Source organism: Delphinapterus leucas, chromosome 7 (assembly GCF_059928025.1).
Source record: "Delphinapterus leucas isolate spDelLeu-1000000601 "Yukka" chromosome 7, BTC_Dleu_Yukka2, whole genome shotgun sequence".
Classification (NCBI taxonomy): domain Eukaryota; kingdom Metazoa; phylum Chordata; class Mammalia; order Artiodactyla; family Monodontidae; genus Delphinapterus; species Delphinapterus leucas.
This window is the reverse complement of record NC_143135.1, coordinates 5,163,758-5,190,119: the sequence shown is the minus strand read 5'-3', so window position 1 is coordinate 5,190,119 and position 26,362 is coordinate 5,163,758. Positions and strand designations below refer to the sequence as shown.

The 26,362-nt window shown below is 47.3% G+C and overlaps 1 protein-coding gene across 7 annotated transcripts in view; it reads right to left on the bottom strand.

Annotated features, from left to right (window-relative positions):
* The window catches only part of CHKA (choline kinase alpha), a 59,724-nt gene extending 38,170 nt beyond the window's left edge, over positions 1-21,554 (bottom strand). For 2 of the 7 annotated variants that reach the window (XM_022591214.3, XM_022591216.3), the window contains exon 1: positions 20,925-21,554. In XM_022591214.3, coding sequence (XP_022446922.2) covers positions 20,925-21,256 — 332 coding nt within the window. In that variant the 5' untranslated portion in view covers positions 21,257-21,554. Of the gene's footprint in view, positions 1-502; positions 20,857-20,924 lie in introns of those variants that run through there. The other 5 variants (XM_022591218.3, XM_022591219.3, XM_022591217.3 and 2 more) reach the window with 4 other exon arrangements.
* Positions 21,555-26,362: the final 4,808 nt, after the last annotated feature.

Sequence of the window (26,362 nt, the reverse complement as noted above, 5' to 3'; positions counted from 1 at the left end):
TAATGCACAACGGAAATCAATTTCTATGTTGTTTAACCACTGTGACTCTGGGGTTCTCTGCTATAAGCAGCTAAACCTAGTAGTAACTGATACAGTGTCACCACATCCACTTACTCCTGTTCTTCCAGTCTGGAAACTCCTCACTCTTCTCTGCCATCTAAAAACTACCTACTGGGCTTCCCTGGTGGCACAGTGGTTAAGAATCCGCCTGCCAATGCAGGTGACACGGGTTCGAGCCCTGGTCCAGGAAGATCTCACATGCCACGGAGCAACTAAGGCTGTGCGCCACAACTACTGAGCCTGCGCTCTAGAGCCCGTGTGCCACAACTGCTGAAGCCCGTGCGCCTAGAGCCCATGTTCCGCAATGAGAAGCCCACACACCGCAACGAAGAGTAGCCCCCACTCGTCGCAACTAGAGAAAGCCCGTGCGCAGCAACAAAGACCCGACACAGCCAAAAATAAATGAATAAAATAAGTTTATAAAAAAATAAAAACTACCTACTGTTTAAAACCAAGTTCCAAGGGCTTCCCTGGTGGCGCAGTGGTTGAGAGTCCACCTGCCGATGCAGGGGACACGGGTTCGTGCCCCGGTCCGGGAAGATCCCACATGCCGCGGAGCGGCTAGGCCCGTGAGCCATGGCTGCTGAGCCTGCGCGTCCGGAGCCTGTGCTCCGCAACGGGAGAGGCCACAACAGTGAGAGGCCTGCGTACTGCAAAAAACAAAACAAACAAAAAAGAAACAACCAAGTTCCAAGTCCAACCTCCTCAACAATCTTTTGCTGTCTTCCCTGCTAGCTCCTGAAGACAGGGGTCACGTCTAACTTCAATTCTCAAGGCCCAGTGGCCCCAGATGGTGGATGCTCAATAGAGATTTTCTGAAAATGACAATGACCCACAGCACTCTTCCAGAACCTCCCTTCTCCAAACTCCTCCCTGTTACATTTGGTAACTGGCCATCTTATATCGTTCTCTAATAGGCTGGCTAGGCTGGCGGTCAGCCTTGGCTCTCTAATTTAGACTGTAAGCTCCCCAAGGGACAGTTCCCTCTTCCTGGGGGAGGGCATCATGTAAAAGAAAAGCCACAGGCTTCAGAGCCAGGGAGCCGATTCAAACCCTAGTTCTGCACTTACTAGCTGTGTAATCTTGGGCACGCTGCTAAACCTCTGTGACCCTCAAAAATGCACTCCTCTGTAAAGGAGCAGCACTTAAATCTAGTCACTGTAAGACCTCAAGGTCACGGAGCCCTGGGGCCGCAACGTCCTGAGCATGCAACAAGGGTGGGGTCATTCCATCCTCCCGACAACCTACAGGGCAGTGCCAGTACTGCCTCCATCACACAGAGGAGGAAACAAAGCAAGAAAGTGGCAGAGCCACAATGGAAGACGGCATCTGGCTCCAGAATCCTTGCTTTTAACCCTCATGCTGAGAGACGGGACACAAGCAGGAGGGCACCACGTGCCATGCCAGACACACAGTGGTGCTGCAGGCACCGCCATCCATCACAGGAGCCCGACGTCAGGACGGGTCTGTACTAACTTGCATAAGACAAATGTCTCTGTTCCTGTGGCTGCTGTCACTTACGACCACAAACTTCGTGGCTTTAAACAACACACAAGGCTTCCCTGGTGGCGCAGTGGTTAAGAGTCCGCCTGCCAATGTGGGGGACGCGGGTTCGAGCCCTGGTCCGGGAAGATCCCACATGCTGCAGAGCAACTAGGCCCATGCGCCACAACTACTGAGCCTGAGCTCTAGAGCCCACGAGCCACAACTACTGAGCCTGCGTGCCACAACTACTGAAGCCCGTGCGCCTAGAGCCCGTGCTCTGCAACAAGAGAAGCCATGGCAACGAGAAGCCCGCGCACCGCAAGGAAGAGCAGTCCCTGCTCGCCGCAACTAGAGAAAGCCCGTGCGCAGCAATGAAGACCCAACACAGCCAAAAATAAATTAATTAATTAATTTAAAAAAACCAAACAAACACACACATTTATTATCTTACAGTTCTGGAGATCAGATGCCTCTAGACAGGTCTCACAGGGCTAAACTCAAGCTGTCAGCAGGGCTAGACTTCAAAAGGACATACCTCATTCCAGGAAACACACAAAATAAAACAGATTCGGAGTGAGCTAATGAATTCAAAGAGGGGTTACCGGCAGTGATGAGGAATTATGGTTTAATGGGCACAGAGGTTCAGTTTAGCAAGATGAAAACATTCTTGCGATCAACAGTGGTGATGGTTGAACAACGTGACCGACTTAATGCCACTAAACCATACACTTAAATATGGTTAAAATGGTAAATTTTATGCCATGCATATTTTACCACAATTTTTAAAAAAGGAATGACATCCTGACACATGCTACAACATGGATGAACCTTAAAAACATGCTCAGTGAAAGAAGCCAGAACAAAAGACCAGATATTAAATGATTCCATTCATATGAAATGTCCGGAACGAGGAAATCTGCAGAGTGGGTGCCTAGGGCCAGGGCAGAAGGGGGCTAAAGGGGACAGGGTTTCCTCTCGAGGTATGAAATTGTTCTATTGACTGTGGTGATGGCTGCACACACCTGTGGATATATTAAAAACCCTACGCTGGAACTTACCTGGCAGTCCACTGGTTAAGACTCTGAGCTTCCAATGCAGGGGATGCGGGTTCAATCCCTGGTGGGGGACCTAAGATCCCACATGCTGCACGGCCAAAAAAAAAAAAAAAAACCCATATACTAAAAACCACTGAATCCTACAATTTAAGCAGGTGAACTATGTGATATGTGAACTATATCTCAATGGTTTAGAAAGGAAAAAAAAAAATCTCATTTTTCTTCACCAGTGAAACTTGTATGTGCCTCTACAGAAACAACGTTTCACAGATGTAAATAAAAGTCATTTTAAATAATATTTTTCAACAGCTTATTTAAAGAAAAGCAATCATGCCATCTGGGAACCTCTGCCAGGAATAAGGACCTACTTTCCCAGGAGGCAAGCTAGCTGTCCACCCCAGCTCAGGAAGACACGGGAAGCAGGCAGGCGCAGAGACAGAAGGGCAGCCTTCTCCTTTCCCCTCCACTCAGGCCCACGCCCCAAGTGCATGGCTTGTCACAAGGGCCTGCCACAGCCAGGCACAGCCAGCACGGGCTTCTGGCTACCAAGCAACAGGACAGGCATGACATCAGTTAAAAGCCCTAGTTTTCCTTCCTGTCACATACTCTCGAAAGCTCAGTCCATGGCAAGAGCAAACAGATGAACTACTGTTCTGAGCTGTGTAACTCGATTCAGTTTATCCCGAGTCCCAAAGAAGGAAAGCAGGCCGGCTTGGCCACCAACAAGCCCACAACCTGGAAATCCTTCATCTCTTGTATTATCTGTAGCCGCTCACCCAATAGGCCCTAATGGGAAGAAGTAAAACATGGATGATTTTTAAGTGACAATCAAAATAAATGAAACAATGTCATTGTCACAGATGACCCAAACTGTCAGAAAACACCTAGAAAAATGTCAGACACTAATGAGCTAAATAAATAATACGACTAGGAAGAAGATACGATGGGAAAATATGCCACAGAATGACAGCAGAAATACAACAGCCCATTTACCATGGGATTTGTCAAGAATATCCTTCCAAGTAAAATCCCAGGAACGCTCAAGGATTCCAAAGAAGTCTGAAACTTCAACCTTTTTACCATGTGGCAGAAGATCTTTATAATAAACATACATGTCATAATTAAATTTAGGAGACACAGAGATACTCACATAAGCAAAATATCAAATAAGATGAGAATAACTTATTTATTTCATATTCAACATATGTAAGCAAGCCATGGCAGGTAGGACACTGAAAAGAGAAGTCACTGCTGGCGGGAATTCTAACCAGTGCCCTAGGGATCCAGCTGAGTGTGCGTCCCTAATCCTCACCCACAGGTCCCTCAAACAGTACCAATGGAATAACGAGCAGAATACAGAGCTGCTTTTACAGACTGCTGATGAGATGCGAAAATCATAATTTCAATTTCTGTTGATATACAGCTTATCAAGAATTGACTTACAATTGAGAATAATTTGACTCATCAAATGACAACACACATAGAACATAAAGGATATTTGAAAAGAAACCATGCAAAAACAAAGAACCAACTCCAAACTGAAGAACCAAAAGGCTAACTGGTTTATATGCTGAAGAAAATGGATTTGTGAAAACAGAGCCACAAAGCAGTTGCTTGGTAGTGCTGTGCTGCTCTTGGCACATTCAAGATCACCCACACACCACAAGTGACGAAGAACCTGGGTGACCTGGCATATTTTTTCAAACTCAATTAAGTTTATCAGTTGTTGAAGCAACTAAAGTAGGCTGCCTTAACGTGTATTAAATTGTTTGACTTTCAGATTTTAAAAGCCAGGTTCCAAAAAGTTGTGTGTACATGAATCTGAAAGACCCCCCCCAAAATAAAAAAAGACAAGTACTTTCCCAAATTCTATTATTCAAATATAACCACTTTGAACACTGTAGTATATATTTTTTCTTGTCATTTTCCTAAGCTCCTTTTCCCAATTTCTTTCTTTTTATTAAAATTGGGATCATGGGGCTTCCCTGGTGGCACAATGGTTGAGAGTCCACCTGCCGATGCAGGGGACACGGGTTCGTGCCCCGGTCCGGGAACATCCCACATGCCGCGGAGCGGCTGGGCCCATAAGCCATGGCCGCTGAGCCTGCGCGTCCGGAGCCTGTGCTCCGCGGCAGGACAGGCCACAACAGTGAGAGGCCTGTGTACCGCAAAAAAAAAAAAAAAAAAAAGGGATCATGGTGAATATACTGCTCTGCAAAGTTCATTTTCCACTTATATTATGAGCATTTTCCCTCAATTCAGCATTAAAAACATTTTTAATTGTGCATGGAATTTCACCTTAAAGATACAGCATGGCTTAACCAACTGCCTAATGCTAAAGATAGAGCTTTCCCATTATTTTTTACTTCTACACACAACTCTACAAATGTATACCTATATGGCGATCTTTATGCACAAGATTGCATAAATCTTGAGGAGATCCTTTAAAGCTGGGTTTTTCTGGACCAAAGGGCACTACCATTTTAAAAGTTCTTGATGCCTACTGCCAAAGTGTCCTAAAACAGAGCCACAATGGTTCACTCTTCACCTGTCAGTGGTGTCAGAACTCCTGTCTCATATCTCGTTTGACCTGTTTTTTAATCAATTAAAACTTGATATTATCAAAAATATAATTTTTTAAAACATTAAACTGCTAGTGAAGATAATGAAATTTTTTAATGCTTCAAGATATACATAAAGTTAACAAATGGCATGAAATATTTTAAAGTTAAAAAATTATTGCAAAGGGAATATTTGTAAGTACATCAATAAGGGAAAAATAGTTAAGGAAAATAAACTATGAAACATACTGAAAGTTAGCAACTTTATTTAAATGGATTTCTTGATGTACACCTTAGTGATTCTATGCTAAGTAACTTCCCCCAAACTGATAAATGTCAATTCTTTACCCACCTCAAATGAAGCGATACAATTAACTGCACTAATCATTAAGAGGAGAAAAGAAAACTGGAAGATGTAAAACAGCAGATAATCTAAAATTTTAGTTGATCCAGAAACGGGTCAAAGAAACTGTCACAGCTGGCATCGTATTGATAGTGATTTTATTTATTTTTATTTTTTAAAAAGAGATTTCCCTTTTTATTTTTTAATTAATTAATCAATTATGGCTGCGTTGGGTCTTCGTTGCTGCGCGCAGGCTTCTCACTGCAGTGGCCTCTCCTGTTGCGGAGCACAGGCTCTAGGCACGCGGGCTTCAGGAACTGTGGCTCGAAGGTTCTAGAGCTCAGGCTCAGTAGTTGTGGTGCACGGGCTTAGTTGCTCCGTGGCATGTGGGATCCTCCCGGACCAGGGCTCGAACCCGTGTCCCCTGCATTGGCAGGTGGATTCCCAACCACTGTGCCAACAGGGAAGCCCGATTGCAATTAATTTTAAAAGAACCCTGAAAAATTCCACAAAATCATTTCAAAACAAAAACCACTCCACGAAACTAAGATCTGGCATTTGATGCTACTTCCTCTCAAAGTTCCTCGCAGCAGGAAATATCATCACGCCTTCCTGGTGTGAAAGGTCTTCTTAAAATAGAAGCCTAGATGACAACTGGTTACCTGCGGTCAAACATGAACCAAAGGCTCCATGACTCACAGGATTATTAACCCCCCATGAGTGAACCACCCTACTACAAGTACACCTGTCACAAAAAATGCTCTAATGTTTCAGCACTTAGACCAAATACACAGGTTATAAAAGACTTCAAAATTCTGTTCTAAAGATCAGAATCTTATTTCAGAATGAAACAGAATTTTAACACCAATGCAAAATGGTGGTTACCTCTGGGCAAAAGAAGGGAACCCGAAGCCAAATGTTCAGATTTGATAAAGCTATTTTATTATTTTCAAAATTTTATTCTTTACTACTTTATAAATGTTTGTAATTTTTAATAAAGAGAGGTTGTTTCACATAAAACTTTATGGCATCTAATACACAATCACCAGCATATACTATAATGAACTCTTCTCAAAAATCAGTTGGTGGGGCTTCCCTGGTGGCACAGTGGTTGAGAGTCCGCCTGCCGATGCAGGGGGCACGGGTTCGTGCCCTGGTACAGGAGGATCCCACGTGCCGCGGAGCGGCTGGGCCCGTGAGCCATGGCCGCCGAGCCTGCGCGTCCAGAGCCTGTGCTCCGCAAAAAAAAAAAATCAGTTGGTAATTTAGTATATGTATAAAACCAAGATCACTGGAATCAAGGGGAAAAAAGGCGCTGGTAAGGGCTTCCCTGGTGGCGCAGTGGTTGAGAGTCCGCCTGCCGATGCAGGGACACGGGTTCGTGCCCTGGTCCGGGAAGATCCCACGTGCCGCGGAGCGGCTGGGCCCGTAAGCCATGGCCGCTGAGCCTGCGCTCCGCAACGGGAGGGGCCACAACAGTGAGAGGCCCGCGTACCGCAAAAAAAAAAAAAAAAAAAAAAGGCGCTGGTAAGAAGATCACAATGGGTCAAAGCAACAATAATCTTGTCCAATATCCTCTCAAACTCAATAGGGATATTTGTTGGGGTCTGTGGAGATCCTCTGACAGAGGGCTCAAAAGATCAGTGACATCTTCAAAAAGTTAAATGTTGAGTTACAAAATGACCCAGCAATTTCACTCCTAGACAGATACCCAAGAGAAATGAAAACATATGTCCTCACAAACACTGAACACAAATGTTTATAATAGCCAAAAAAGGGGAAGAATCCAAATGTCCATCAATCAATGAATGAATAAACTGCGGTATATCAAGCAATGAAATATCATTCAGCCATAAAAAGGAATGAAGTACCAATACATGCTACAACACAGATAAACCTAGAAAACATGATGCTAAGTGAAAGAAACTGGTCACAAAAGGCCATGCATGTTGTATGAGTCCATCTATATGAAATGTCCAGAAGAGACAAATCCTTAAAAAGTAAGTAGATCCAAAAAAAAAGTAAGTAGCTCAGTGGTTGCCAGGAGCTAGGGAGAGCGGAGAACAGGAAGAGAACACTAATGGTACAGGGCTTCATTCTGAGGTGATGAAAGTGTTCTGAAAAAACAGCAGTGATCGCCGTATAACTCTGTAAAAATACTAAAAAACACTGAACTGTACCATTTAAAAGGGTGAATTTTATATTACGTGAATTACATCTCAATAATGCTGTTTTTTTCCTTTCTAAACCAGTGATAACTTGCCTTAGTTTATTAAATCGACCATTCATTGATTTATTTGAACCTATGAATGACCGTCCTCTTAATATTAAGCTCTGTGTGTATGATCCATGGCAATCACCATTTGATTAAAATGTGCTCCCACTTCCAATGAAACTGCTAGACCCTAGGAGAAATCAAGCCCTCAAAAAGATGCCTCTGATTTTAGGATCTGGAAAAAGAAGAAGCATTACTAAGGACTTTGGAATGAGAGAAGTTACCGAGTTTCAGGAAACCTCTGTGGTTACACTGGGTTTCCAGCTTCCCACACCTACCTGTAACTCTATTTGGAGGTGGCACCTGTCCCCCACCAGCACAACCAAAGGTGCTTCCCTCTGGTCCTGGCCATACACTTCTTTTTCTCCTCCCCACATATCTTTCTGTGGCCTACTCCCGCAGCCCCCCAGTTTGAGGCCTGTCAGGGAGGGCTCACACACACACACAGCCCACTGCCTTCTCCTCCACTCTCCCACTACCTGGTTTCCACAGCCCAGGCACCTTCCACCATCCAGGCCATTGTCAAAACCATCAAGAGAAAAGATTCCAGAATAAAGCCTGGGGAGGGAAGGTTTGCCAACGCTGGCCTCCCGTGCCCTTTGCCCTCCTCCTGCCGATTGGCTCACTTCAGTGCTGTTCATAATCTCTGGACTTTTCAAAGTTTTAAAATTATGCTTCAGTAGTTGTGAACATCTCTGAACCAGGTGGCTTCCACAGTACTCTTTAGTGCAGCATCCTGAATTCCACCCCTGCGCTGGCAGGCCAAACGCAACGCAGGAAAACTAAGAGAGGAAGACTCGGAAGAGATGAAATTTCCAGTAGCCTATGTGCAGGGGAGAGCAGTAAAAGGCCACAACCATAACTTCAGGCATTAATTATCTGCCATCGTATGTACACCCTACAGAATCCTACTCACCCTTATTCACAGTCCAAAACGGACAAAGGGTGACTCACAAACCAGGTCTGTTCGCAGTTCTCATCAGTAAAACAGGGTCCCTGAAAAGGTCAGACACCTGTGGGGACCCCTGCCTTCTCCACATGACTCGTCTATATGAATGTCACTTGGCCCTGGACTGTGACAGGATGCCTGCCTGCAGAGGTTTCTAACCCATGGGAGCACTGACTGGACCTCAGGGGAGATATGCCACTTGACTTTATTACTTACCTAAAACACAGGACTCGTCAACACGCTCAAGGTCATTTGAAGTCCTTGCCAGACATCATACTCTCAGGATACTTTTGCACATACCTTGCAAGCAATAGGTACTATTGTAGAGAACTGCTTATCACAAAAAATCTGGGCAAAAATAGAGACAGGTGTATGTTATCTCTGCCTAAACTGAAGTGCACACCTGAGTGACTAGCTGAAATAACCATCATACTGTGTTAGAACTAGACAGGAGTCACCACTTATTAACACTTTAACTCCTGGCAAGCTACTCAGGCTCTCTGAGCCCCTGGGGTTAAGAATTCCTCTCCCTTGGGGCTTCCCTGGTGGCACAGTGGTTGAGAATCCGCCTGCCACTGCAGGGGACACGGGTTCGAGCCCTGGTCTGGGAAGATCCCACATGCCACGGAGCAACTAGGCCCGTGAGCCACAACTACTGAGCCTGCGCATCTGGAGCCTGTGCCGTGCAACAAGAGAGGCCACGACAGTGAAAGGCCCACGCACCGCGATGAAGAGTGGCCCCCGCTCGCCGCCAACTAGAGAAAACCCTCGCACGGAAACGAAGACCCAACACAGCCAAAAATAAATAAATAAATAAAAATAAATTAAAGTAACTTTCATCTTAAAAAAAAAAAAAAAAAGAATTCCTCTCCCTGAGGCTCACTGCCCGGATTAACGTAGTACCTGGCAAGAGTGAGCACTTAATGAATGGAATCTTTTATTACCATGATTAACTTAACAAAGCAGAAGTTCTGGCATTCAAACTGTCCTGAAAAGATCAAAATGTTATTTCAATTAAAATATAACACTATATGGCTATTCAAAAGAATAAGGTAGCTCAATAAATACCAATACAAAACAGTCTCCAAGACACAGTGCTGCTTTTAGTGCAAAAAAAGTGATCTACTGTTAAGTATTAAAGAGGGAGGGGAAGCTACACATTCTCAGCCCCTCGCACAGGGCCTAGCACATTGCAGCTCTCAGTGTTTGCTGAAGAAACGAATACACCCACATATACTAATGTATGCATGACATCTCTCTGGAAGTGCTTGCTTCTAGGGAGAGGCGCCGGGGTCAGAGGTGGGAGAAAGACACCCTTTCGTAATGTTTGAATCTTAAAGCCAGTACACTGATTATCTACTCAAAGATTTTTTTTCTTTAACAAAATGAGCAAAAATAACCCTTGTTTTTTTCCAACTGTCCTCTGTAATCCCTTCACAAATAAAAGGAATGAATGCTCAAGGAGGGAGCTATCCCACTCAACTGATTTCCTGGTTAATCATCAGGTCGGTATGAAGTACCACCCTAACCACAAGATAATTAGAGGCTAACAAATAAAACACTCTTGTGGAAAATCTAAAAACTCTTTGTACCTCCTTCCGTTCCTGCCTTAAATATAGGGTGGCAAATGTGATGTACCTGTTCATGTTTCGAGCCCCTCACTGGCCTGGGGCCCTTATTCTGAACATGAAATATCACTACAGAGTGCTAGGGAGGTTAAGACACACACAGAGGAACTCAGATGTGAATGGCTTCCAAGGCAGGCCAGGGAACGTTCTTAATGCTTAAAGTCATATTGCTTTTTCTTATTTTCACACTTTCTCTTAAAAAAAAATTAAGGAAAATGTTTAGTAACTTGGGCTCCAGTTAATTGAAACTTTCCTGCTAATTTCTTTACTCTAGTCACATAACAGATAATACCCTGTGTACGTTTCAGGATTTTTAGGCCCAGGCCTCATTTTCAGCCCTGAACTGCCTGACTGAGCCCTTTAAAAAGCCAAAATGTTTTTCACTGATATCAATCTATAATAGTAATGATCAATTTGTTTCTTGGTGACTTTTCCAACCTTCAACTTTAGAGGCAGTTCTAGGTTTAGGCAAGTTGATTCTTTCCTCCCCCGACTCATCTTTTTCTACATTAGCCCCACTGTTCCAGAACCTGAAGCGTAATCCTTTCCAACAGAAGTCGACTGTGTTAGACAATGAAGCATCTTGGGGAAATTTACATGTTACCTAAACACAGGACAAACCCCAAAAACCTGGTAAGGCACAAAATCAATCAAGATCCTCTTAACTTGCTAACAGGTCACTACAATTCAAACAGGTTACTCTCACATTTGGGATAAAGTACAGTTAATTTCCAGACTTAACGGCAGTGGAGATTTTCAAGGAGGGAGAAGAAAATGAACATTTCCCCACCATGAGGCAAATGAGGAAACACTCCTGACTTAAAGGTCTATCAGCCCTGACTTAAAGGTCTATCAGCTCACCATTTATGGCACAGCTGTACTTTACCTAGGAGGTCAGAGGTGGCAAGAGGGCTCCCCACTCAAATACAGAGAGGACTCAACCGTAACGCAGGGAAGCAAAGTAAGGTGGCTGGGCCACAGCAACTGTAAAAACTATCCTTCCAGCTCCCCACCTTCTAAGGCTCAGTCCTCAGGGTGGGACCACAGTACGGCCCTTCCCTCATCACTCCCTCTCCAGCCACGAAGCCGCAGGGCAAGATGGCATCTTGGTTCCTGGCCGCTTCCAAATCCTCCCAGACTGTTCATCCACCTTGTGAAAAACACCGAATGCTACTGGCAGGTGTTGGCTATAAAAACTATCATTCAAGTTTGCTTGCTCTGAAAAGTTCTCATAGATTGAAAATATACTCCATGTGTAGAAAGGAGGTCAAATCCAAGTCAATGATGAGGCCGAACATTCCAGTAGATGTGGTCCATTCGTGCTGTGCTGTGTGTCACTTTAACACGGCAGCAGGAAGCTGGTCTACACGGGGCAGGTCCTGGGCACTTGGGAATGTCACACCCTGTGCTTCAAGTACTCAGTGTGTGACAGGAAGTAGCTGGTAATTTTAACTACAAGTGATAAAGTGAATGCAGGGGGGAGAGCCCCTGCACTATTGTGTGCACTCTCTTTGCCCCACAGAAACAATTTTTTAAGTTTTGGAGTAAAATCACTTCACTAGATAGTGGTCTACTGTATAACATAGTTTTTATTTTAGCAACATGTATTTAATACAAGTAGCTTTACAAATGGCTTGTATCCTTTATTTGTAGACTTATCAGGTCTTAACGAGGTTATTTCTGTTTTATTCTACAGCATTCTACATGGGGAAAATGCATGCTGTAGTGATACAACAAGTTGGTGAAGTGCCCAAGGTCTTGAAATATGCCATTCCTCACGTCAAACATCTAGATTACTTTTTTTCCAATATTTAAGTTGAGGTGAAACACACATAACATACAATTTGCCATCTTAAACATCGGTAAGTGTACAGTTCAGTGGCATTAAGTACATTCACATTCTTGTGCAACCATCACCATCTTCTACCTCCAGGACTGCTCATCCCATAAAGCTGACACTCCATGCCCTTTAAACACTAACTCCCCATTCCCCATCCTCCAGCCCCGGGCACCCACCAGGATACTGTGTCCCTATGAATCTGACTTCTCTAGGGACCTCACAGCAGTGACATCATACAATATTTGTCTTTTTTGACTGGCTTATTTCACTCAGCAGAACATCCTCCAGGTTCAGCCATGTTGTAACATGTCAGAATCTCCTTTTTATCAAAGCTGAATAATATCTGATTGCAGGTATATGCCACACTCTGCTCGTCCATTCATCCATCAAAAACATCTATGTATTTTTAACCATTTGGAAAAGAAGTCCATCTAGGTGAGTCAGCTCAGACAACAAGAAACCTGAGACACTGCCTGCTCCAGAGAAGCCTTTAACACAAAGGTTTTCACCTGCTAAACCGAGATGGGAAATTTCTCGTCTGCACCTAACCAACTGTACTTTGCTGAAAACCAAAAAAGCCACTGAAATCTCTGCAAACTGTCCACAAGTAACATGGCGCAAAGCCCAGCACACACAGGACTTAGTCTCCCTAAGGTTCAGGGCCTGCAAGGAAAATAGAAGACAGCGTAATATCAAAAGAGCTACTGAATTTAGAGCACAAACAAGAAAAAAGGAGACCTTTGCAAAATTTCTTCTAACCATCTAAAATTCAACTTGAAATGACCACAGCTCAGGGGGAAAAAAGCACTTCAGTAAAATGACAGCATAATACACAGTAATCAGGAACAGGTGTCAACTCCCAGCTCTCTCAACACCAAGTCTACAGGCACAGTTACGAGAACAGGCTTTGTCCCAGGTGGGCTGCTGGCTCTGCAGACAGCTGCATGGTCTTGGGCAAATTACTCTGTAAGATGGTGTAAGAGTATCTAGTAGGGTCTGTGAAGATTACAGGAGATAATGTCAGTTGTTTATTATCAATCTTTAAGAGTGTGTGGGGGCTTCCCTGGTGGCGCAGTGGTTGAGAGTCCGCCTGCCGACGCAGGGGACGCGGGTTCGTGCCCCGGTCCGGGAAGATCCCACATGCTGTGGAGCGGCTGGGCCCGTGAGCCATGGCCGCTGAGCCTACGCATCCAGAGCCTGTGCTCCGCAACGGGAGAGGCCACAGCAGTGAGAGGCCCGTGTACAGCAAAAAAAAAAAAGAGTATGTGGGACAGCTTCCCTGGTGGCGCGGTGGTTAAGAATCCGCCTGCCAATGCAGGGGGCACGGGCTCGAGCCCTGGTCCCGGAAGATCCCACATGCCACGGAGCAACTAAGCCCGTGAGCCACAACTACTGAGCCTGCGCTCTAGAGCCCGTGAGCCACAACTACTGAGCCCGTGTGCCACAACTACTGAAGCCCGCATGCTGCAACTGCTGAAGCCCATGCGCCTAGAGCCCGTGCTCTGCAACAAGAGAAGCCACCGCAATGAGAAGCCCAAGAACCACAATGAAGAATACCCCCCGCTCGCCGCAACTAGAGAAAGCCTGCGCACAGCAACAAAGACCCAACACAGCCAAAAATAAATAAATAAAATAAATAAATTTATTAAAAAAAAAAAAGTGTGCAGGGCAGAGAAAAGCTCGGTCTTCAGTCCTCTGCTCCAGGCTGCTCAACCTCAGCACTGTCCACATTCAGGGCACGGAGAGGAAGTGCTGTCCTGAGCACTGTAGGATGTCGAGCAGTATCCCTGCCCTCTACCCACTAGATGCCAGTAATACCACCACCACCACCACCACGAAATCGTGACAATCAAAAATGTGTCCGGGGGCTTCCCTGGTGGCACAGTGGTTGAGAGTCCGCCTGCCGATGCAGGGGACGCGGGTTCGTGCCCCGGTCCGGGAGGGTGCCGTGGAGCGGCTGGGCCCGTGAGCCATGGCCGCTGAGCCTGCGCGTCCGGAGCCTGTGCTCCGCAACGGGAGAGGCCACAACAGTGAGAGGCCCGCGTACCGCAAAAAAAAAAAAAAAAAAAAAATGGGCGGAAGATCCAAGCAACCACCTGAGCAGGGAAGATACACAGATGGCAAGTAAGCATAGGAAAAGATGCTCAACATCATTTGCCATTAGAGAATCACAAATTAAAACAAGACACTACTACACACCTACTAGAACGGCCAAAATCCAGAATACTGACAACACCAAATGCTGGAGGATGTGGAACAACAGGAACTCATTAATTGCTGGTGGCGATGCAAAATGGTGCAGCCCCTCTGGAAGATGGTTTGGCAGTTTCTTACCAAACTAAACACACTCTTACCATATAATCCAGCACCTGGGCGTGTTGGTATTTACCCAAATGAACTGAAAACATGTCCAGAGAAAAACCTGCACACAGATGTTCATAACAGCTGTATTCCTAACTGTCGAAACTTGGAAGCAATCAAGACATCCTTCAGGAACTTCTCTGGCGGTCCAGTGGTTAAGATTTCACCTTCCAATGCAGGGGGTACATGTTTGATCCCTTGTCGGGGAGCTAAGATCCCACATGCCTTGGGGCCAAAAAACCAAAACATAGAACAGAAGCAATATTGTAACAAATTCAATAAAGACTTAAAAAAAAAAAAGATATCCTTCAGCAGGCAAATGGATAAACCGTGGTACGCCCATACAATGGAATATGATTCAGCACTAAAACAAAATATACTATCAAGCCATGAAAAGACACGGAGCAAACTTAAATGCATATTATTAAATGAAAGAAGACAATCTGAAAAGGCTATACTGTATGATTCCAACCATATGACATTCTAGAAAAGGCAAAACTATGGAGACACTAAAAAGATCAGGGTCTGAGGGGAGGGAGGGATAAATCGGCAGAGGACAGAGGACTTTTTGGGCCACAAGGCTATTCTGTAGGATCCTACAATGGTGGATATAGTACACATCATTATACATTTGTCCAAACCTGTACAAGGTACACCGCCAAGAGTGAACCCTAATGTAAACTGTGGACTTTGGGTGATAATGATGTGTCAGTGTAGGTTCGTGGACTGTGACAAATGTACCACTGCAGGAGAAGAATGATGTCAACAGTGAGAGGCTGTGGGGGGAGGGGGGGTATAATGGGAACTCTGTACTTTCTGCCCAATTTGGTTGTGAATCTAAAACTGCTCTAAAAAAAGTTAAGTTTATTAATTTTTTTTAAAAAAGAAGTAAGGCCCCTTAAGGGACCAAATTTTCAGTGTGTAATAAAAACAAAGTGTAAATGAAACTTTATCTTGAAAAATGAAACAGTATTATTTATGTCTTTACATGTAACATAATTTAGATTATCAAAGTAACTATGTACATATAAAGGAAATCAAGTAGGGAGTTTTGGCATAATTTTTCCAAAACCCTTTAAGATAGCACCATAAAGCACAATTCACTCCTTCTTTGACTTTTACTGTATACTTTTGCAAACACAGCTGAGGACTTTGCCAGTCTTTTCAAGGCCCTCTCTGTCTTTTGATATTTAAATGATCTGATTTTGAAGGGCCCATGGTACCATCTATCCTATCATTTCTCAACTCGTAGTGGGTCTGTGGGGAGATGTGTGTAAAACTTTAATAGTCCACAAACATTTCTTTCATCAAACTTCATGATATCTTGCAACTTTTGCAAGATTTACAATTTCATTTCACAACTCACTGTGACTGTTCTATCCACCAGCAATGAGCGTGATAATAACAAACATTGATTTGACGGGCAGAGACAGAAGCTAGTGTTCAGCTGTGATGTCCGGGCATGGACAAAATTTCCAAGTGATCAGTACATTAATGACAATTTTCATGTTACGGTAATTTTTATCTTTCCCTAACCACTCATAGCTGGAGGGACTCAGGCAACCAGTAGTCTGATTACAAAGAGCCCTATCATCACATTAGGAGGACAGCAAAGAAGCCAATTTAAGCTAAAATCCAGGTGCTAAAGTCAGGCACTCTTCTACTACTGGAGATACAAAGATGAACACGACATGCCCTCTAGGAATTCAATCTAACAGACTTGAACGAATGAACACACACAATGTGGTAAGTGCTGTGACATAAAGGCGTGTATGCATGAAGTGCTATGGAAGAAACCTAAACGAGGAAGAAACTAATTCTCTCTGGCTCTCTAAGTTAGGCCTTGAAGGAGGTATTTTAAAAGCAGACACCAGGGGGTTTCCCTGGTGGCGCAGCGGTTAAGAATCCGCCTGCTGGTGTAAGGGACACAGGTTGGAGCCCTGGTCCAGGAAGATCCCACATGCCGCGGAGCAACTAAGCCCGCGCGCCTAGAGCCAGTGCTCCGCAGCAAGAGAAGCCACCGCAATGAGAAGCCCACACACCGCAACAAAGAGTCGCCCCCGGTCACCGCAACTAAAAGAAAGCCCATGTGCAGCAACAAGGACCCAACGCAGCCAAAAATTAAATAAATAAATAAATTTATTTAAAAAAAAAAAAAAAAAAAAAGGCAGACACCAGGCTGCCAGGCAGAGTGTAGGAGCAAAGAAAGGTCTGGAGACTGAAAACACAAAGCTCATTCAAGAAGTGCAAGAACAAGTGTAACTAGCTCACTGTTAGTTGCTGCTGGTTAGGGGAAAGGAATGATTTTAAAACAGCAACAAAAAAAGAACCACCCTGAAAAATTAAGGCTGGGGCCCAAGTATAAACCATGCAAACAAGTTTGGATTTTATTCTCCAGCTACAGGACGCCACAGTAAACTTTTAAACAAAGGAGTCAGGATATTTGAGAAATCCCTGGCAATGGGATATAAAATGGAGGGGGGGTGGCCACCCAAAGCACAAGGATATCCACAGGTGCCTCCTGTTACAGGGTCTAAGCAAGGACAGGGGGCCTGGAGCAGACCGGAGGTGTGGGCACAAGAGCAGTTCACTAGGGTTTAGTTGCCACCGAGTGCTGAGGAGGGCTTTCTGAGCCAATGCAAAGGGTGAGAAATAATCCTGAGGCACCAGCCAGCTGCTGTTAATAACTCAAAGAAAAGAAGCAGGAGAAACATATTCCAGGGTGGGGAGGGGCAGAAGGGTCAAGTGTGGGACGGACTGGATGGGCTGCGCTGAGGCGGGCACCCAGCAAAGAGCCGGGGCTGGAGAGACGGATCAGGAACACGTGACAGCCAGAACCTGTACATGGACGGGCTATGGAGGGCCACTGAATTTCAACCAAGTGTATATCTTTCCCCACTTGAACTACCTCTTTTGCCTTTTTTTTAAAGCTAGGCATCACCCACTTTCCCATATCCTAAATCACCTCTTTTCTCCTTGTTAAACTCATTCCATAACTACATTTTATTCCAGAAAACAGGACTGAGGCAGTGTATCACACCATACAACATTATTTTAAAAGGTCCACCAAACCAAAAGGAAAGCTGTGTCTTCCAAGACCACTGATTCCTGGAGAAAACAAACAAAACATCCTTGATGAAATAAAAATTCATATTTTAAGGCAAGACAAGAAAAATTTAAACATAAAATTTTTCTCTGCCCATTTGGCCTCCTCCCTCCCCTCTGGCATGCATGGCGCATCTGCATTATGTGTTAAGCAGACCTCCCCAATGACAGAAATACCTGCTCAACCATAAAGATCAATTTTTCTTCTTCTGGAGCCAACCATGTAACTCCTTTCCCAATCCTGTCAGGGGTCACAATGACCCACCACTCACTCACCTTGCACTTGAAGACATCTTTGGTGAACTTCACATACAATGCCAGTATATTATTTCCCTTAAAGACAGCAGCTGGCCCAGAACAGACTGGTCAGATGACCTGGGGTGATACTGGGCCAAACCTAATGGAAGTTCTTAGCTTAAATACTTACTTATGATCTTATTAATGTCACTAGCTATATTACCAGTATTCTGCCTATTTTACAAGATTACTGTTTCTTGCATTACCAAGTGTGTGACTAAGCCTCCAATAAAATTGATGATTAGCCAACTTGAAATGATTGACCAAACTTACAGTTCTATAAGACCAACGATTATAATAGTATAGCTCTAGATATGAGAAGAAGCAACAAGAAGGAACCTTTGGGGTTTCCCTGGTGGCGCAGCGGTTAAGAAACCACCCGCCAATGCAGGGGACACAGGTCCGAGCCCTGGTCCGGGAAGATCCCACATGCCGCGGAGCAAGTAAGCCCGTGCGCCACAACTACTGAGCCTGCGCTCTAGAGCCCGCGAGCCACAACTACTGAGTCCGTGTGCCACAACTACTGAAGCCTGCGTGCCTAGAGCCCGTGCTCTGCAATAAGAGAAGCCACAGCAACGAGAAGCCCGCGAACCGCAATGAAGAGTAGCCCCTGCTCGCCACAACTAGAGAAAGCCTGTGCACAGCAATAAAGACCCAATGCAGCCAAAAATAAATAATTAAAAAAAAATTTTTTTTAAAAAAAGAAGGAAACTTTTCCTGGAGCATAACAGACTACTAAGATAGGTGGTCCAGAGGCTTTTCGCTACTGTTAACAGGGCCTATCAACAAAATCCTCCCCTGACCTGGGAATGAGCATTCTTAACGCAGTGGGACAGACTGGCCACGAAATGCCTCCCAAACCTTGGTTGAAATTACAACCGAAAGGGAAGGGACTGCAGAATAAAGAATCCTGCCCACTATCCAGTTCAACAAGAATCAAATCATTAGCCACTGTAGTCGCTGACTTACAATATACACCCTGAAAGGAATTCAGGGCAAAGATCAGGAAGAAGTACTCTGTGCCCTCAGAAAAATGACAGAACTGACCCTCAGAGAGATATTATATTCTCTGCAGAAATTTTTTATTCTTGCACCTTCCCACACTTAGAAAGGCACTAAGAGCATTAACTAAGAAGTCATTCCTCATGACTAGCAGCCACCTTCTGCTGAGATGTGAGCTCGACTGCACGCACCCCCTGTGCAACAATCACATATATTTGGGCCTCCCCCTTTACCTCTTCAGAACAGTTCTCAGAGCTCTCTGAGAGGCTGTCTCCGGGTTATAATCCTCAGTCTGACTTGAACAAAATTTTCCATTTCTTTCTTAGATTGACTACCGATTAGTTTTTTCATCGGCATCCTCAAAGCTTTTAGAATGTCAGGTTTGAGCAAAAACACAAAGGTTTATCTAATGAGTGACACTCCCCAGAAAAGCACCTCAAAAACATCTTACAGCTGGATCCAGGGTATCCGAAACGTTTTCATAGGCAACAGGCAAGAGCACTGGAGTAGGAGGTGGGTTCAAGAGACCTGGCAGCTCACTGTGATGTCAGCACAGAGCCACTGACCTCAGGCAAGTCACTGCCCCTCTACGTTTTCCACTTTACAGCTGGACGACCTGAAGATCACATGGCCTCGGATGATCTTCTCACTGAGAATTTTCAGGCCTAACTAAATGTGATAGTTTGGGAGACAGTTTCATTTCAGGGAAAAAAAAAAGGTTTCATTAAGCAATTCTTTGGTTTTCTTTTCTCTTTCTACCTTTATGATTCTCACTGCTCCTAGGCATATCTGTAAGAGAGGCCACAGGCACAAAAAGAAAGTGAAGCTCAGTTAACTTTGCTGCATTTGCGGCTCTGGCGAAGCACTGGGCAGAGAAAAGGAATCAAATGACTACAACTGGATTTGGGGCTTAACGGTGGCAGCCAGCCAGCCAGCCAGTTTCTAGATACTGCACTCAACCTGGTCAACCAGTTACAAGAAAATTAGCAGAAAAAGAAAACATTTTTTTTTTTTTTTTTTTGCGGTACGCGGACCTCTCACTGCTGTGGCCTCTCCCGCTGCGGAGCACAGGCTCCGGACGCGCAGGCTCAGCGGCCATGGCTCACGGGCCCAGCCGCTCCGCGGCATGTGGGATCTTCCCGGACCGGGGCACGAACCCGCGTCCCCTGCATCGGCAAGCGGACTCTCAACCACTGCGCCACCAAGGAAGCCCAAGAAAACATATTTTTAAAGGTCTCAATAGAAGTAAGCCCACTAAATGTTAAGTGATCATCTCATGGGAGCAGGATGGACAAAAACCAAGTTTATCTTTTGCTGTTAAGTCTGAATACATATACGCTTACTTTTTTTGTAATTTAAACTTATGATTAGTTTTTTTAAGCTTAAAAGAGGGGGGGAATTCTTTCTACCTCACTCTTAGTTATTTTTTGAGCCACACATCCTAACTTTGGCTGGTCACACACCTTCATGTCTGAGCGGTTAGCGGGGAACTAACAAACGTCACCCCTTCACCGCTAACAAATGTCTCTTTCAGTGGGAAAAACCTAATCATGGACTTGAAGAACTAAAAGTAAGTCACCAAGTGATTTTTTTAAGCCAGCCAAAACATCCCTCCTTCATTCAAGGCCCTAAACCCAAAGGGACTTGCTAGACACAGTTTAAGCTTCTGGACAAAATGTACTTTGTGATTGAACAGTACTGTTCTCCTTAGAAGAGACCTGTTTTGCCACGAAAGCGGCATGTTTTCAACAGCCTGCCTTCTGGAGGGTCTTCGGGGGCCCGTTTCACGGGATTTGGCCTGGATTTCACAAAGGCTCCTGAAAGGTGGCTTCGCGGGTCGCAGAGCCCCCGGCCCCGCCCCCGACCTCAGACTCCGCCCCCGGCCAGCGTCACCCGACCGCGTCCGCGAAGCCCTCCCTCCCTCCCTCCCTCACGCCCGCCCCGGCGCGCCGCCGACACCGACCTGATGACACTGATGTGGAACTGGTCCTCGCGAAGGCCCCGCCAGGCGCCGGACAGGAACTCCTTGCACCACAGATAGGCCCTGCGCCGCGTCCTGGGCTCGGGCTGATCGTCGGCCGGCGGCGGCGGGGGCAGCGGCAGCGGCGGCGGCGGCGGCGGGGGCAGCGCGAGCTGCGGCTGCCGCCCGCCCAACTGCTTGGGCTCGAGGTCACTGGCGGCGTCGCGCTGCTGCCCCACGCCGGGCGCCGGGGTCGCGCTGCCGCTGCCGCAGCTCAGCAACAGCCCGAGCGGCGAGGGCTCCGCCTCGCTCCCGTTGCAGAACTTGGTCTTCATGCCGGGCAGGCGGCCGAGGAGGCGCGGTCGGCCGCAACACGAGAGCGCGAGGCTCAGGATCCGGCTAGACGCCCCTCTCACGGAGACCGGGCGCGGAGGCCGCTCGCCCGCTCGCTGACGGGCAGGCCGGGGGCGGCGGCGGTTGGGGGGCCGGCGGGCGGTCGCGGGGCGGCGGCGGCGGTGGCGGCGGTGGCGTGGAGGCGGCGAGCGGCGGGCGACGGCGGCAAGCGGCTGATTCCGCTGGCCGTGGCGCTCGCTCCTGTACTGCCGCCGCACGAGGAGCGCCGTCCGCGTCACAGCCCGCCCTCGCGCTCGCCGCTGATTGGCCGCCGTCCGTCGGCCTGGCGCATCACAACCGCCTCCCCCCTCGCCACGCCGCCTCCCCATTGGCTGCGGCAGCACACGGCCTCCCCCCGCCGTCTCGTTTCCTGCGGCCTCGGGAGGCGGGGCCTCGAGGGGGCGGAGCGTCGAGCCGGTGCGGGGGTCGCGAGGATGGAGAAAGCTAGCGAGGTGGGGGCGGGCGGGCTCCCCGAGTGGGGGCGGGGGCTGCGCGGCCCTTGAACCTTGGGGGAGCCAGAACTTGGCTTTGGTGGCTGAAACTTTGTTTGACCCCTTGAATCCTGCAGGACATCAGAGGCCGGGGCCAGGCAGCGGGCAGTTAGGAAGCCGGTCCCTGGAGGCTGGCTTCTCTTTCCGCATGACCTTGGGGCGAGGCACCTCCTTCTGCAGCTCCGTGCGTGTGTTTTTATAACACTTCCCAGCGCCGGCTCAGCTCCCTGCGAGGCGCGGCCACGCCCCGTCCAAGCTGGAGCCTGAGAAATTATTGTCCCCGGGTCACAAACCGAGGCCCGAAAGGGGGAAGAAGCGACTGGTTCAAGGCCGCACAGCTGGCCGCGGAGCCCTCTGAAGCCTCCTGCAGCCTCAGTTTCCCTGTCCGTGGTGCTGAGGATGCCAGGGCCTAGAGGGTCGGGGCGGGCGGAGCGGCATCCCCGCAGCCGCCCTGAGTACTGGCCAAAGGTGAGTGCCACGGGGCTGGTGGCTTTGTGGGTGCCGCCCCGCCCCCCCCCCACGCTGGAGGCAGCCCCGTGACTGTGACTAACGCACCTTTGCCCGCGGAGGGGAGGCAAGGGCCCCTGCTCGCATTTACCACATTTACTGCCCCATGTCCCTCACTCCTCTCACCCCGCCGCCCCAATCCTTTCCGAAAGCATTTGGAGTATGGATAAATTTTTAAATTACAGATCCTGTTTTTACCGGGCATGAGCTGGGACAAGAGGGTTCTCTGGCTGCTTAGGAAATTCAGCGCCTGGCTTGCAGGAAATGGCTTCTACGTGGGGATTTCACAGTCTTCGGGAAGAAAACATCTCTCTTTAGCAGTGTGCACTTGGCTGAACTTGCTCCAAGAAAAATGCGCTCATTGAACAAAAGGATTATGATGAAAGGGGGCTTTTGTCAAGGCAGCTGTGGAGGTGGGCCTGAACATTGAACTGGAGGGAGCTGGGAGCCATCCAGCATGGAGGAGGGGGCAGAGTAGGAGTCCCATTGGATGTTGGAAAAGCTGAGAAAGCAAGGTCTCCAGTCAGGCCATTTAGATAAGGGAGCCAAGGACTTTGTCTAAAAATACCAGCCCTCAGATGGTGGGGCTGTGTCTACGGTCTGCCCAGGTGACAGGCCTTTATCCCAGTGTCCCGTGACAGCAGCCTGGTAATCCCAGAGGAACGCCAGAAACCTGGCCAGGAGGAAGGGGCACAGGAAGTAAGGGTTGAGCCTCTGTCATTTCAAGCCTGGTTTAGGCTACTAGAACCCACAGACCCCTTTATGGGATCGCAGTTCCCTGTGGGAATAAAAAATTGCCTAATTAAAAATGTTGTAAAGTTATATCTGTTACTGCTTCCATTTAATGGATATGAAGACTGAGTCCTGCGGAGGCTGAACAACTCAGGTGAGGCCCCTTGGCTAAGGTGAGGAGCCAGGCAGGTGACCTGGCTCCTTTGTGTGAAGAGCACCGTGTCCATATGGACAAAACTTCCCTCCCCTACAGTCAAACTAAAGTCCTGGACTTAGCTCTCAATGGCCCATCCTTTGGCCTGGCCAGTCAGGGCCCACCCTTAGCACCGGCGTGATCAATTCCATGCAACACCTCCGAAGCAGAAACTGAGGAGCTTGGCGTATAGTAATGCTAAAATATTAGGTTTTACATTAGGGGTGTTTGAGCTAGTTGAGAAGGCATCTCTACCAGGCAGTCAGGAGCCTCAGGCTGCTTACCTCTGCAAGGGGCATAATAATATCAACTTTCCAGAGTCATCTGTGATGGTGTATACGGCACACGGTAGGTGCTCAGGAGAAGTGCCAGGCATATCACCAGCCGAAGGAGAAATCCAGAAAGGTAAATATGCCCATGACCCTTGAGGTAGCAACCCCGTTCTCAAGACTGCCGCCCAAGAAAAGAAGTCATCGACAGCAAAAAGCCCTGTGCATAAAACCGGCCATCACCATGTTCTCTCACTGAAGAAAGCTGGAAATAACCTAAATGTTTGTCTAGTGCCCTGGACTGGGCTAGAAAGGATGTTGGTGTTATCAGACAGCAGTGAAGTTGGTAAGCAGGTTCATTTTCCACACATTTCTCAAGTGCCTTCAGTGTGCCAGCCAGAGGACTTGGCAGTACTGGGCAGTGAGGAAACCAGCTATGCCTGGCCCCTGCTCCAATCTGGACTAGCAGTACTGCCCACCCCACGCCACCCTCTCCCTCTCCCCTCACCCTTGTTAGTTGCTCTATTGTGTATTGTCTGTGTCCCCACCGGACTGCAACCTCCAGGAGAGCAGGGACCTAAGTGTCTTGTTCTCCATCACAGTGCCCAGCAGGCCTTGAGGTTTGTAGGCCCTCGGAAGTATTTGCTGAACCAATGAAGTTCTGGCTCAGCACTTCCTAACTGTATGACTCGGTTGAGCCTCAGTTTCCTCAGCTGTAACACGGGGGTTGTAATCCGCAGGGCACAGGGTCGTTGTGAGGGAGAGCGAGAGGACGTACAGGAAGTGTGCGGTGAGCAGGACCCCCCGCCCCGTATTCTTGTTACGTGCAACGTGCTGCATGGCGTGGCTTCTCGGCCAGCAACTGGCATTCGGCGATGAATAATGCACACACTTGAAGCAACTCAGCCTCGGAAGACAATGTCATATGAGAAAAGAATGCAAACTGGAATGTACGTTCTGATGACCAAAATGTGATCATTTGTGCACAGCTGGACAAAGCTTGGAGAGAAATTTGCTATGGCAGCCACTGGTGCTGGAGAGAGTGTGTTCCAAGTGTAAAATCTTTTCTTCTAGGACATCGGAAAAAATTGTCCAAAAGCTCCTTGATGCTGAATTCTGAGAGCAGACACACGGTGTGGGTGATGTGCCTTGGACAGATTAGAGGCGGGAGATTAGGGGGTCCCTGTCCAGTCTCTGACATTCCTGCAGACTGGTTCCTCTGGTCTGGCCTGAGGAACCTGGCAGAGGAGTCACCATGGCCACTGGGCAGACCAGGGGCCTCCCCCAAGGAACAAAGGGATCCACTCAGGGGCCCCAGCCCTGCCACCAGCTCCAGCTGCAAGGCCTGCAAGGCTTCGTGCGTCTACCTCCTCTCAAAAGAGAGGAGCCACTTGTCAAGCACTTGGTAGGAGCGGGCCCTGTGCAAGCGCCTTACTTGTATCCAGCATCTTTGAACTTTCACTGCCAGCAGTGTGGTGAGTGTAATTAGCACCTCGTCTCTCAGGTGAGAATGGTTTACCAGGAGGTAAAACCATTTGTCCAAGGCAGGCAGCTAGTAAGGACAGGACCCAGGACCCACCCAGGACTCTGCTCTCTGAATGTAGGAGAACCCCATCCTTCTGCACCAAAAACACCTTTGACCCAGAAAGTCCAAGGCACTTGGCACAGTGGGAGTTCCCTAGAGGGCTGGAGAAGGACAGCCCTGTGTCTGTGGACAGGTGGGACTTTTCCATTCTTTGAGGCTCCTAGCACTTTCAAAAATGAAGAAATGCAGGCATAACTTTTTTTATTGCTCCTCACAAATACATTTTTTCCAAATGGAAGGTTTGTGGCAACCCTGCATAGAGCAAGTCCATTGGTAGCATTTTTCCAACAGCATTTGTTCACTTCATGTCTGTGTCACGTTTTGGTAATGTTGGCAGTATTTCAAACTTTTATTATATTTGCCACTGTGATCTGTGATCAGTGATCTTTGATGTTTTGGTGGACAAAAAATATTGCCCGCTATTTCAGTAAGGACAGCTGTGCTCACCACCCCCTCCCAGGCTACACTCAAGACCCGGCACCCCAACTTCAGCTCTGAGCCTTAAAATATTAATGTGAGCTCAGAGAGATCAATGGACTGAAATCCTACCTGCTCAAGGTTGGGTTACAAAGCAGAAACACAGATGTAGAGAACAAACGTATGGACACCAAGCGGGTGTGGGGGAGGTGAATTGGGAGATTGGGATTGACATATATATACTTATATGTATAAAATAGATAACTAATAAGAACCTGCTGTATAAAAAAAATACGAAAAAAAAAAAGATTGGGTTACAGCCCTGCCAGCGGTGTGACATGGAACTGGGCCCCTTCACTCAGTGCCTGGGTTTGGCCCCAGTCCAGGATGCTCTGTCAGCTAGAGACTTGGCAGGCCAGCAGCTTCCAGAGGTCTCAGCCTTTCTCAGAGGCATCCTTCTACCATACACCTAGCCTCAATGCTTCAAGGCCACAGGTAGGACCTAGGGCCCAGAGAGTTTAATGAAAGCAGGTGACTTGTATGCCCATGCGTCCAGTGGATGGGACAGGCCCTCGCCCCATACCCCATATGCAGGTATCCTGAGTATATAGCATTAGACGTAAAAACCTGTCTTTGGAACTTTTGCCTCCACCAACTGTGTGACCTAGGACAAGTTACCTACCCCTCTATACCAGATGGAGATAATTGTTCCTACCCTACAAGTTTGTTGGGGGCAGTCACGGAAGCCAGCAGGGAAAGGGCTGGGCTCAAAGTCAAGGACACACAAAGGGTAGCTGTGCCCTTCTACTGATTGTTCTCTGGATTCCCAGAGACTGGCAGAGAGCAGCCATCCT